This window comes from Triticum aestivum, chromosome 4B (assembly GCF_018294505.1).
Source record: "Triticum aestivum cultivar Chinese Spring chromosome 4B, IWGSC CS RefSeq v2.1, whole genome shotgun sequence".
In the NCBI taxonomy this organism is placed as follows: domain Eukaryota; kingdom Viridiplantae; phylum Streptophyta; class Magnoliopsida; order Poales; family Poaceae; genus Triticum; species Triticum aestivum.
The window spans coordinates 353131865-353145096 of NC_057804.1; the positions used below are offsets into that span (position 1 = coordinate 353131865).

The 13232-nt window shown below is 50.4% G+C and overlaps 1 protein-coding gene across 2 annotated transcripts; it reads left to right on the forward strand.

Moving 5' to 3' along the window:
- The first annotated feature begins 396 nt into the window (after nt 1–396).
- LOC123092166 (uncharacterized) lies at nt 397–6085 on the forward strand. Of its 2 annotated transcripts, none has more exons than XR_006444364.1 (2): nt 397–3634; nt 4895–6085. XR_006444364.1 is itself a non-coding variant. In XM_044513854.1 (2 exons), the coding sequence occupies exon 2, from the start codon at nt 2608–2610 to the stop codon at nt 3556–3558; it is 951 nt and encodes a 316-aa protein (XP_044369789.1). In that variant the 5' UTR covers nt 399–2184; nt 2492–2607; the 3' UTR covers nt 3559–6085. The 2 variants fall into 2 exon arrangements, 1 of the variants encoding a protein (XP_044369789.1); XM_044513854.1 differs by having other exon boundaries at nt 399–2184; nt 2492–6085.
- Nucleotides 6086–13232: the final 7147 nt, after the last annotated feature.

Sequence of the window (13232 nt, forward strand, 5' to 3'; positions counted from 1 at the left end):
AAAGTGCTATCAAAATTGGACATAATCTTGTGCAACATTATCGAACTAAGCATTGATAAGCACATTTCTTATATACTATTTGGGCACACAAATTCACCTTTTATTGAGATATATCCATCCATTCTTGCTATGACTTGTTGAATATTCGAATGATAATCATAAAAGAGAATGTTGACTAGTGAATTGTTTATTTTGCAGAAAAGTGCGCAAAGGCACTATAATCGTCAATACTTCTACTATGTGGCTAACGAGAAGAGAGAAGGACATGAAAGAAATACGTCAAGGCTTGAGCGTGAAGGAAAGAAGTAATGTACGGGAGCAAACTAAAAGAAGAGGAGGATCTTCTTGGGAAGAAAGAAGAAAGGAGGAGGGCCAAAGTAAAAAAAAAAGACAGAACAGAGGAGGGGATCAAAAATCCCTAGCGCAGCCGATCCCCATCGGGCCTGGCTCATCTCTCTCTCTCCCTCACCCATCCTTCTCCACCTCCGGCCGCCGCCACGGCCAGGCCGGCATGGTGGTGCGCCTCCCACCTCATCACCCATCTCCATCCACCACTCCACCATCACCTCCATCCATCAGCGCTGTGCCACCCAGCACCTCCACCACGCACCACCAGCACCACTCCACATCCACCTCACGCAACTCACCAGACAGAGGGCCGGCGGTGTCTGATCCATCGCGCGCCGATGCTGGTGCCTCCTTCTTCAACCTGCTGCTTCTTCTTCCTCACCTCCGCTGCTGCTGTCCCTGCTCTTCTTGCGCTCATGTTGCTGCTCCTCTGAACCCCTCGTACTTCTGCTCCTAATCTTCTCCAACTTGCTGCTGCTCTGCTTACTCTATCTCCTTGCACCGCTGCTGCTGCTTCTCCCGCGCGCCCCAACCTGCTGCTGCTCTTCCCCCACGAATCTGCTACAACTCCACTCTCCAGCGCCTCCTTTGCTGATTCTTTGCTCTGAACCTCAAGTTGCTACTGCTTCTTCTTCTCACGTCACGGCTGCTGCTCTTCTTTTCTTTCCCCTACTGTTGCTCCTTCTCTGAACCTCACGCGCTGCTCCATCTCCTAAACGCTGCTGCTTCTTCCTTGGCCTCCTGCTCTGCTCCTAATCTGAACCATAAATTGCTGCTACTCCCCTTCATTCTCTAAATTTCTGTAGACTTGAGATCATATGTAATATTCATATTTGGCTAGTGCTTGAAACTTGCTATTGGTTCAGATTTGTAACTGTATAATAATGCTATGACATGTTCAGTTTCAGACTGGTGATTGTTTAGTACTGTAGTACTGTTTTTGTTCATCGGAGAGTATTAGAACAGTGCCCTATAATACCATATTCATATTTGTGTGTGTGTGTGTGTGTGTGTGAAATATATTAATTATGTACTGCACTTGCTACTGATTAGTGTCCACTTTACTGTAGACTGTTGCTCAAGTTCCTATGATATATATCATGTTTGACAGTTTAGTCCTCTAGTTATTGTTGCACTGATTTATGTCAAGAAGATTTGGCTAGTGTGATGTGAGTCCAGTACATGTGCTTTATAATCCTGTTTGTAACCGGTGTTCATTTTGTAGTCCCAGTGATATATCTTGTACCTTGTGCTAGCTATGAACCTGTGATATATATATGTGTGTGTTATGTTCATGTCCTTTTACTTCTCTTGTCATTGATGATAGCTTTTGTTAGTATCTTAATTTCTCAAGCATTACGAAAATACCAAAAAGATTGTTGAAGATAATTTGAACCTTCCTTGCTACTGTGTTATTTTCTTTATTGTCAACTTTGGTTAGTTTAGGTCTATATTTCCTTGCAATCATCATCTAAATTCTATTACCTAGCTTTAGCCGAGTATAGTTGACGTCGCCTAGTCCCTGAGGAGAACACAACACTCACAGTTTGGGCGTAAAAACCCCACTGCACCTACTATGATCATTTTGGCGCCGTTGCCGGGGAGTAGCGTCGAGAGATTTTGTTAGGCCATAGACTAGGTTTTTCTTGTTTTTCCCTTTGTGCTATATATTTGTGATATATCTCTAGCCACTAACACCTGTTTTAGTTAGTATCTTTTTGTCTTCTTTTCCTTTTTGCAGTTGGATTATCCTCTCGGTTATGGCTTACTATTCAGATCATCAGGCTTACGCGAGCAACACTACAAACAGCACGGAAAGTGTTCAAGAACTGATAGGTAAGATTTCCCATCGATTAGATGATTTAGCTCGGCAGCGAGAAGGAGTTTTTGAGGATAGGCCTAGTTCGTACGATCCTTATTCCAGAGGCCATCCTTATGTTGCTCCTACTTGCCATATTTGTGGATTTCAGGGCCATTCGCCCGCTGAATGTCAGCGTGGCTACTCTCACACTCCGGATTGTTTTGGCATGAGCTTCACTCAAGAGCATAGCTCATACCAAAACAATTACTCACATGGGTGGCCTGAAATCCCGAATATGTCATATAGGAGCAACAACACTGAGATCTCACAGTTTGGTTCTAGTAATCATATGCAGGGATTCAAGTACAATGAGGAGAACCACAACTATGCTCCACAACAGATTTATTCACCTCCTACTCATATACCTCAATACCAGGAGATGTGTCCAATGGAGTTAAATGGTCCTCCATTTCGTCAACCAACAACTCCAGCACCTTTCGAGCAAAGATGAGTTTGATGACATAGACAAGCTCACACTTTTGAGTCTCGAGTTCACTTGGAGTGCCGAGGATGATCCTATTAGGAAGGTTATACTAGAGGAAATGAAGAAGATTAAGAGTGGAAAGGAGCTAGTGGAAGAAGTAAGGAAGATTGAGAAGAACATCAATGCTGGCAGCACTATTTCTTCACAACTTGAGTTGAGTGTGGCTGAGATATCCATGGATACATGTGAGGTTCCAACACCTTCACATTTCGTTGAGCAAGTTAGCAAGTGCCTTGAGCAAGAGATACCTCAGATTGAAGAAGATGAACTAGAAGACAAGGAACAAGATGGTCAAGAGCTGCAATTCCCAAGTGATCAAGTTGAAGACTCATCATCTATTACTCCTGAAGAAGTACAAGAAGCTGCTGTAGATGAAGATGAAGAACATGAGATTCATTTGCCTATTGTCATACCAGAGTGTGATGTGTCAGGTTTACTCAATCCTCTTGATGACATGATGCCTTGTGATTTCTTTGCTACCACCTTGCATTACATGATACCATCACTTAAGATTGATTTGAAAACTCATTTGCTTGGATATGATGATATATACCGTGTTAGTGGAATTGCTCTCATTTGTGATGATCACAATTACTTTCCTCATGCTAGTCTTGAGCTTAATGATAAATGTCATCCTCGTGTGAGTATTGACCATGCTGATTTCTGCCATCCTAAACATGTGCTTTATAGTTATGCTTATATAATTGGATATTCCATTGATGACTTGGAGGGCATCGACCGTATCACTTGTAGTTGTTTGTGTGAGTCCTATTTCAGGCTTTTGCTACTACACTGTTTACTACATGCTGACCAGGTTCGAGGTGACATTCCTTGGGATCCTGGTGGAGTCAGAGCATGGCGATGAGGGGAGCACAAACAGGGAACACAAACAGAGAAGAGTGGAGAGAAGAAAGTAGGAGAGAAGAGTATACAAATACCAGGTGATTCTGTTCCACTTGAAGCAACCTTTAGAAAATTTAGTACGAGAACTGGCATTTTATTGCATTGAAACACTTTTTGCATTGTGACACCTTACTCTTCACTGCAAAGTAGGATTCACTCCAAGAAGATTGTTGATTCTCTTAATACTAAAACTATGCAGCTGTATTCTTCTTATGGTAATTTGTGATAATGAATACTTTATACCTCCATGTAAATGTTCAATGGGAATGCGTTGAGTCTAAGTGAAACCTACTAATGAATTGATGTGCTGTGTCTGACTGTCCGAAGTTAAGCTAAGTAACTGGTGGCACTTAAGTAGTAGCTATGATCTCTGGATCTGTAGTATGTGAAAAACAGTGCCATTAGCTATGGATTCCTCTTTCAATTATTCCTATTTTACTTAAGCTAAGTAATTTTCAAATAACTATATAAAATAATTATAATAATTTAAGTCCGATCGACCTATAGTAGCATGTCATGTTCCCTGGATCGGTGGCTTGTGAAATCTGGTAGATTGGACTGTAAAAAAATTTATATAAAAAATGCTATAATTTGTCGAACCAGGTGTATACCATGTTCTCGGGATCGGTGGTATGTTCCTTAGGGGAGATAATAACAAAAAAATATGCTAATAATTTGTCGAACCAGGTGTATACCATGTTCTCGGGATCAGTCGTATGTTCCTTTGGGGAGATAACAAAAAAAATATACTAATAATTTGGTCGAGCCAGGTGTATACCATGTTCTCGGGATCGGTGGTATGTTCCTTTGGTGAGACTGATATAATATCATCACTTGTGCTTTAAATTCAATAAGTAACTTGTTTTTCTAATTGATTTTGGGGTCCCAGCTTATCTCAGGGCTGAAGACAGAGCCAGCTCTTGATTATTAGTATTCACTTTGACTCAAGGCCATTGACTTGGAACATTTACAGTGTGTTATAAAATATTTCTTATCACAATTTAGCTTTAGTAGAGTACATTTGCTTAGTTCCAGTATTGTCGGAATTACTATCTATCGGAAAGTGCATCTTTACTAGGCAGTGTGAGTTGTGTCACCATCAATTTTTTTTCCTTTGCTTGAGGACAAGCAAAGATTTAAGTGTGGGGGAACTTGATAAGCACATTTCTTATATACTATTTGGGCACACAAATTCACCTTTTATTGAGATATATCCATCCATTCTTGCTATGACTTGTTGAATATTCGAATGATAATCATAAAAGAGAATGTTGACTAGTGAATTGTTTATTTTGCAGAAGAGTGCGCAAAGGCACTATAATCGTCAAGACTTCTACTATGTGGCTAACGAGAAGAGAGAAGGGCATGAAAGAAATACGTCAAGGCTTGAGCGTGAAGGAAAGAAGTAATGTAGGGGAGCAAACTAAAAGAAGAGGAGGATCTTCTTGGGAAGAGAGAAGAAAGGAGGAGGGCCAAAGTAAAAAAAAGACACAACAGAGGAGGGGATCAAAAATCCCTAGCGCAGCCGATCCCCATCGGGCCTGGCTCATCTCTCTCTCTCCCTCACCCCTCCTTCTCCACCTCCGGCCGCCACCACGGCCAGGCCGGCGTGTTGGTGCGCCTCCCACCTCATCACCCATCTCCATCCACCACTCCACCATCACCTCCATCCATCAGCGCCGTGCCACCCAGCACCTCCACCATGCACCACCAGCACCACTCCAGATCCACCTCACGCAACTCACCAGACAGAGGGTCGGCGGTGTCTGATCCATCGCGCGCCCGATGCTGGTGCCTCCTTCTTCAACCTGCTGCTTCTTCTTCCTCACCTCCGCTGCTGTTGCTCCTGCTCTTCTTGCGCTCATGTTGCTGCTCCTCTGAACCCCTCGTACTGCTGCTCCTAATCTTCTCCAACTTGCTGCTGCTCTGCTTACTCTATCTCCTTGCACCGCTGCTGCTGCTTCTCCCGCGCGCCCCAACCTGCTGCTGCTCTTCCCCCACGAATCTGCTACAGCTCCACTCTCTAGGGCCTCCTTTGCTGATTCTTTGCTCTGAACCTCAAGTTGCTACTGCTTCTTCTTCTCACGTCACTGCTACTGCTCTTCTTTTCTTTCCCCTACTGTTGCTCCTTCTCTGAACCTCACGATGCTGCTCCATCTCCTAAACGCTGCTGCTTCTTCCTTGGCCTCCTGCTCTGCTCCTAATCTGAACCATAAATTGCTGCTACTCCCCTTCATTCTCTAAATTTCTGTAGACTTGAGATCATATGTAATATTCATATTTGGCTAGTGCTTGAAACTTGCTATTGGTTCAGATTTGTAACTGTATAATAATGCTATGACATGTTCAGTTTTAGACTGGTGATTGTTTAGTACTGTAGTACTGTTTTTGTTCATCGGAGAGTATTAGAACAGTGCCCTGTAATACCATGTTCTTATTTGTGTGTGTGTGTGTGTGTGAAATATATTAATTATGTACTGCACTTGCTACTGATTAGTGTCCAGTTTACTGTAGACTGTTGCTCAAGTTCCTGTGATATATATCATGTTTGACAGTTTAGTCTTCTAGTTATTGTTGCACTGATTTATGTCAAGAAGATTTGGCTAGTGTGATGTGAGTCCAGTACATGTGCTTTATAATCCTGTTTGTAACCGGTGTTCATTTTGTAGTCCCAGTGATATATCTTGTACCTTGTGCTAGCTATGAACCTGTGATATATATGTGTGTGTTATGTTCATGTCCTTTTACTTCTCTTGTCATTGATGATAGCTTTTGTTAGTATCTTAATTTCTCAAGCATTACGAAAATACCAAAAAGATTGTTGAAGATAATTTGAACCTTCCTTGCTATTGTGTTATTTTCTTTATTGTCAACTTTGGTTAGTTTAGGTCTATATTTCCTTGCAATCATCATCTAAATTCTATTACCTAGCTTTACCCGAGTATAGTTGCTGTCGCCTATTCCCTGAGGAGAATACGACACTCACAGTTTGGGCGTAAAAACCCCACTGTACCTACTATGATCAAGCATATTGAAGTTCGTCATCATTTCATTCGAGATCATGTTGCTAAGGGTAACATTGATCTTAAGCATGTTCGCACCGAAAAGCAATTAGCGGATATATTCACTAAACCTCTTGATGAGAAAGTGTTTTGCAGGTTGAGAGGAGAATTGAACATCATAGATGCTTCAAACTTGGAGTAGAAACTTCATTGGATACATGCAAGACATGAGCTTATGACTAATCCTTGATATTTCTCTTATGATGAAAATCTTATGTCTTGGATATATTTGCATCTTGCATGTTATCTAACTATCGGAGTAATGGGCCATGGGTAGGCTAACCCGAGCCCCAGAACCTTTCAAGACATTGGGATCAGTAGTATCGCTTATGCCGAGTCCCAGGGACGACTCCAAGTTATGCCGAGTCCCAGGGGCGACTCCAAGATATGCTGAGTCCCAGGGACGACTCCAAGTTATGCCGAGTCCCAGAGACGACTCCAAGATAAGCCGAGTCCCAGACGGCGACTCCAAGATAAGCCGAATCATGGCCGGCGACTTCCAGAGAGGCTGGCTATGGAGAGTCGGCCCGCGACTCCATCCTCGTCTCGAAGGGCGAGGCGGGGTACGGCCACGGCATGGCCATCCCCCCTGCTTACAAGGGTCCGGCATGGCTACAGTGAGCCGTATCGCTGAAGATCTCCGGTGAGGCACGACACTGTTGCCATGCCTGCCCTGACCTCAGCCACAGTGGGAGGCGCACTGTGCCCACGACGCCTGCCTATACGACCCAAGGACGGCGGGGCCGCCTGTTAGTGGGTTGACAGAAGACGGCACGAGCGCCCTGAAGACGGACCCGTGGGAGTCGCCCCCCTGGAGTCGGCCGACCCCTCCCATGGGCCCCGCACGCCATTAAATAGACAAGATGGGGAATGGCGACGGTGAAGGCACACCGGACGGCGGCGTTGTTGCCATAACCACATGACCGAGCCAGCGTCATCAGGAGTGCCGCTATAGTATCAGGCCTGCCCGCGGGACCCGCCAGTCGGCGGGCCCCAGTAGTCGACAGAAAGGACGACGGCCTGAGAGACAGATAGCTGGGACCCGCGCCCAGCCAGATTACCATTGTACCCCCGGGGGGTAGGCCTATATAAACCCCCCGGGAAGCCCATGCAAAGGGTTCGGACCTAGACAGAGATAGACCTTAGAGCATAGGAAGGAGAGAGCTGGCCTTGCCCTCTCCTACCTCCAGATACAGCTCCAGGAGCACCATTGTAGCCACTTTGCCATAGTGACCATGCAGAGACCCCGCAGAGCAGCAGTAGGGGTGTTATCTCCTCGGAGAGCCCTCAAGCTGGATAAGTTTCGCCGGCGTGCATGTCTTCGCCTCATTCCGCTTCCGGGCACCAGCGACGTTCTACTCGCTCCCACCATGATAAGCCATCCTTTGGCATATGTTGTACCCAACCCCCGACATTTGGCGCCCACCGTGGGGCGAGGTGCACCGTCGTCCGAAGACCTGCTCTGGACGGGAACCCTTTTCCTCCCTGGCGAGCGCAGCCAGCCCGGCACGCCAGATGGAGCCTGCGCCAATGCGCTGCACGGCACTGAGATCGCCTGAGCGGCCAGCTGCCTCGCCGAGATTATCGGCGAGGTTCGCCTCTCCGACGAGCTTGTGTCCGACGCAGGCACGAGCGGCCCTGAGAGCCTCCTCGCGGGTCTTCTCGACCAACTCCACGTCGCCGGCGAGCCTGCCATGGACCTGGAGTCCATAGGATCCACCGACCCAATGCTGGTCGACTCTGACACCGCGTCGCTCGACGCGTTTCCCACCAACGTGGTGGTATACGACGAGCCGCTCCCTTGCGCGGGGAGCGGCGGAAGCACCGTCACGGAGGTTCTCGTCCTTGATCACGGCGAGCGTTCCGATGAGGGAGCGCACGACCCGCTCGACGCGGCTCTGCGAGACCTCACTGCGCCGATTCTGGGAGACGCTGACGCCGAGACGCTGGAGGCACGCCGTCTTCAGCTTATCGAGGGTGCGAAGAAGTTAGCAAGCATGAGGCGCTTGTCAGAAGCCTACCAGCGCAAGATGGATCGCGCCGTGGGCGGCTCGCCGGCTCCGACTGAGCCTAGCCGCCTAGGCGCGGTCCGACAACGCGGCGTGGCAATCGCCAATCTGTTCGGAGCCGATCGCCCCGTGTATGCCACGCCCGCGGAGAACATCAGCGCCGCCCAGGCGGCAGCAGAAGAGCTCGACAACTTCGAGGGCGAAGAGCGCCGCGTGATGACGGAGCGATTTCAACATCTCCTCGACGCGGCTGCCGTGCAGAACGAAGCCGGCTGCCGCACGGAGGCGCCGCAGCGACCAAACGACGAACCGCCACCCCGCCGAGACCAAGGCGCAACGTCTCGGACACCGACTGGCGGGGCCCGCGGAAAGAAGGACAAGGAGCCGGCTGTCAGCCACAGTCGGACTCGCATCACCATCGAGCGCGACCAAGACGGCCGCCCCAAAGCGATGGAACGGCGGGACGACTATCTGCCTCCCCCTCCTCGCAGAGAAAGGCGAGTCTCCCCGCCGCCCGTGGAACATCCGACTCTCGGCGACCGTCTTGGCCGCGGAGAGGGAGTCGGAGAGAATGATGCCCGCCACCGGATCGACCGAGTCCACCGATCCTTGGCGCTAGAAGAAGAAGACAGGTTGGGTCCTCCCTGTTTTGGACCCCGCATCCGAGATGAGCCCTTCCCCAAAGGGTTCACGCTCCCCCGAGACACGCCCAAATACACCGGCACCGTGAAGCCGGAGGACTGGCTGATCGATTACTCCACAGTCGTCAATATAGCGAATGTCAACAAGCGTGTTGCCGTAAGATATGTCCCGCTCATGCTCTAGGGCTCGGCCCGAACATGGTTGAACAGTCTAAAGCCTCGTAGCATCAATAGCTGGGTCGACTTCACCGAGGCTTCGTCCGCAACTTCACAAGCACGTACAAGTGACCTCCCAAGCCTCGCCAACTATCCTTGTGCGTGCAAGGCCCCAACGAATCTACTCGCGACTACCTCGCGCGCTGGGGCGAGCTCCGGAACTCCTGCGAGGGCGTGCACGAGGTGCAGGCTATCGAGTACTTTACTACCGGGTGCAGAGAAGGCACCCTCCTCAAGCACAAGCTTCTCTGTGACGAGCCGGAGACCCTCGATGAACTGTTGATCACAACAGACAAGTACGCCACGGCCGACTCCTCCACGAAGGCGGAGATTCAAGTCAGCGCGACTGGCAAAGTCGCCCCTCAGGCTCCAAGAACTCCGGCTGGGGACACCAGCCGACAGCAACAGCAGAACGACCACAAGCGCAAGGCCCCACAGCCGGCAAGTGGCGACAGTCGAAGACCAACAGCCGGAGGGACCGCCTCCGGTGAAGCGGCAGAAGGGCGGCAAGTCCAACTGGTTGCCGGCCTTCTCCTACGAGCAGACCCTGGATGGCCCCTGCAAGTTCCACAACGGCGCGAAGCCGTCAAACCACACCACCCGGAAATGCCACTGGCTGACCAGAATCGCCAAGGGAGACGGCCTACTCCCTCCCCCGCCTGCTGGGCCGCCTGCACCGTAGCCGCCCCAACAGCCGGCTGTCAGGCCAGTCGGCGCGATAGAAGACGAGTTCCCAGATGAGCACGGAGCCTTTGTGGTGTTCACCAGTGTGGCGGACGATCGACGTAGCAGGCGCCAACAGCGGCAAGAAGTGAATGCAGTCGCATCAAGCACTTCAGAATTCATGCACTGGTCCGAAAGGCCCATCAGTTGGAGCAGAGCCGATCACCCAGAGGTGATGCCGAGTCCAGGCTCCTACGCCTTGGTCTTAGGCGCCACACTCGCCACAGATAGACGGGCCGCTCTCTTCTCGCGAGTGCTGATAGACGGAGGTAGCAGTATCAACATCCTGTATAAGGATACGATGGAAAGGTTAGGAATCAAGCGAAGACAGTTTCAGAGCAGCCGGACTGTGTTCCACGACATTGTTCCTGGCCTTTCCTGCTCACCAATCGGCAAGATCCTGATAGACGTCCTCTTTAGGGACAAAGATCATGTCCGCCGAGAGCCGATTTGGTTTGAAGTGGTGGACCTTGAAAGCCCGTACCATGCGTTGCTTGGCCGACCAGCTTTGGCCAAGTTCATGGCAGTCCCCCACTACGCCTACCTCAAGATGAAGATGCCGAGTTCCAAGGGAATTCTGACCATGGCCGACGACTACAGAAAGTCGTCCGCTTGCGCGGCCGAAAGCAGTCGGCTGGCCGAGTCCTTGGTGATCGCGGCTGAGAAGCGGCTTCTTGATCGGGTTGTGGCGATGGCCGGCAAGCAGCCCGAAATGTCGCCCGACCCCAAGGAGTCGGAAGCAGAAGGATCATTCAAGCCGGCCAGAGAAACGAAGAAGATACCTTTGGACCCGGAGCACCCGGAGAGGTACGCTGTCATGGGCACAAACCTTGACAGCAAATAGGAAGGCGAGCTCGTCGATTTCCTCCGTGAGAATCGAGACATCTTCGCATGGTCCCCTAAAGACATGCCTGGTGTACCGACGGAATTCGCCGAGCACAAATTACATGTCCGATCTGATGTGAAGCCCGTCAGGCCGCCCTTGCGCCGCCTGTTAGAAGAAAAGAGAAGAGTTGTTGGAGAAGAAATAGCCTGGCTCCTGGTAGCCGGTTTCATCATGGAAGTGTTTTTCCCAGAGTGGCTAGCAAACCCAGTACTGGTGCTGAAGAAGAACAAGCAGTGGCGGATGTGTATCGACTACACAAGTCTCAATAAAGCCTGCCCCAAGGACCCATTTGCTCTGCCAAGAATTGATCAGGTGATACACTCCACAGCCGGATGCGAGCTGTTGAGTTTTTTGGATGCATATTCTGGATATCACCAGATCAAGCCGAACCCGACTGACCGACTGAAGACCGCCTTCATCATGCCGTTTGGTGCCTTCTGCTACCTGACCATGACGTTCGGCCTCAGGAATGCTGGCGCCACCTTTCAGCGTTGCATGCAGAAGTGCCTCCTCAAGCAACTCGGCAGAAATGCGCACATCTACGTGGATGTTGTGGTGGTGAAGACGGAAAACGTGGAACTCTGTTGGAAGACCTCAAGGAAACCTTTGAGAACCTGCGCCGATTCCAGATCAAGCTCAACCCCGAGAAGTGCGTCTTCGGAGTACCAGCCGGCCAGCTCCTTGGTTTCCTGGTCTCCGAACGCGGCATAGAGTGCAACCCTGTGAAGATCAAGGCCATCGAGAGGATGGAAGCACCCAGAGAACTGTTAGATGTGCAGAAGTTCACCGGCTGTTTGGCGTCCATCAGCCGATTCATCAGTCGGCTGGGCGAGAAGGCTCTCCCCTTGTATCAGCTCATGAAGAAGACAACCTTTTTTGAATGGACTCCCAAGGCGGACGAGGCCTTTCTCCAACTGAAGAAGATGTTGACTACTCCCCCTGTGCTGGCGGCTCCGACTCCCAAAGAGCCCATGCTCCTATACATTGCCGCCACCAGCCGGGTAGTCAGCACAGTCATTGTAGTCGAGCGCAAGGAGGAAGGCAAGGCGCTACCTGTCCAGAGACCGTTATATTACCTGAGCGAGGTACTGTCGGCCTCCAAGAAGAACTACCCCCACTACCAGAAGATGTGCTACGGCGTGCATTTTGCCGCCAAGAAATTGAAGCCTTACTTCCAGGAGCATCCAATCACTATGGTCTGCATAGCCCCACTAGCCGAGATCATCGGAAGCCGAGATGCTTCTGGCCGAGTGGCCAAATGGGCCATCGACCTGGCTCCCTACACCATCTACTACGAAACCCGCACCGCCATCAAGTCGCAAGCACTGGCCGACTTCCTCGTCGATTGGGCCGAGACCCAGTATCTGCCACCAGCGCCCGACTCCACCCATTGGCGGATGCACTTCGATGGCTCCAAGATGCACACCGGCCTGGGAGCCGGCGTTGTCCTCACTTCCCCCAAGGGTGACAAGCTCAGATATGCGCTCCAGATCCATTTCGTCGCCTCCAACAACGTGGCCGAGTACGAGGCGCTCATCCACGGGCTCCGTCTTGCCGAAGAACTCGGCATTCGCCAGATCCTGTGTTATGGCGACTCTGACTTGGTGGTCCAGCAGTCATCTGGCGATTGGGACGCCAACGACGCAAACATGGCGAGCTACCGCTTCCTTGTACAGCAACTCGGCGGATACTTCGAGGGGTGCGAGTTCCTCCACGTGCCAAGGAATGGCAACGACCAAGCAGACGCCTTGGCACGAATCGGCTCCACCCGCCAAGCAATACCATCCGGCATCGCCCTTTGGCGCCTCCTCAAGCCGTCCATCAAGCCGTCACCAGAATCAGACTCAATCTTTGTGACGGCTCCACCCGAAGAAGTCGAATCCGACTCCAAGAAAGCCACAGTCAAAGCCGGCCCGGGAACTTCAGAACCCGGTCCGAGGACTGCGGTGACAAGACCAAGGACTCCAGAACTCGGCCCAGGGACTGCTCCAGTCAGCCTGGGGACTTCGTCAAGTCAGCAAGCTGCTGCGGACTCCAACCCGCCGCCTCCCAGCCCAGCCACCCTTGTCCAAGTCGCACTAGTGGCATTTGAAGAAATA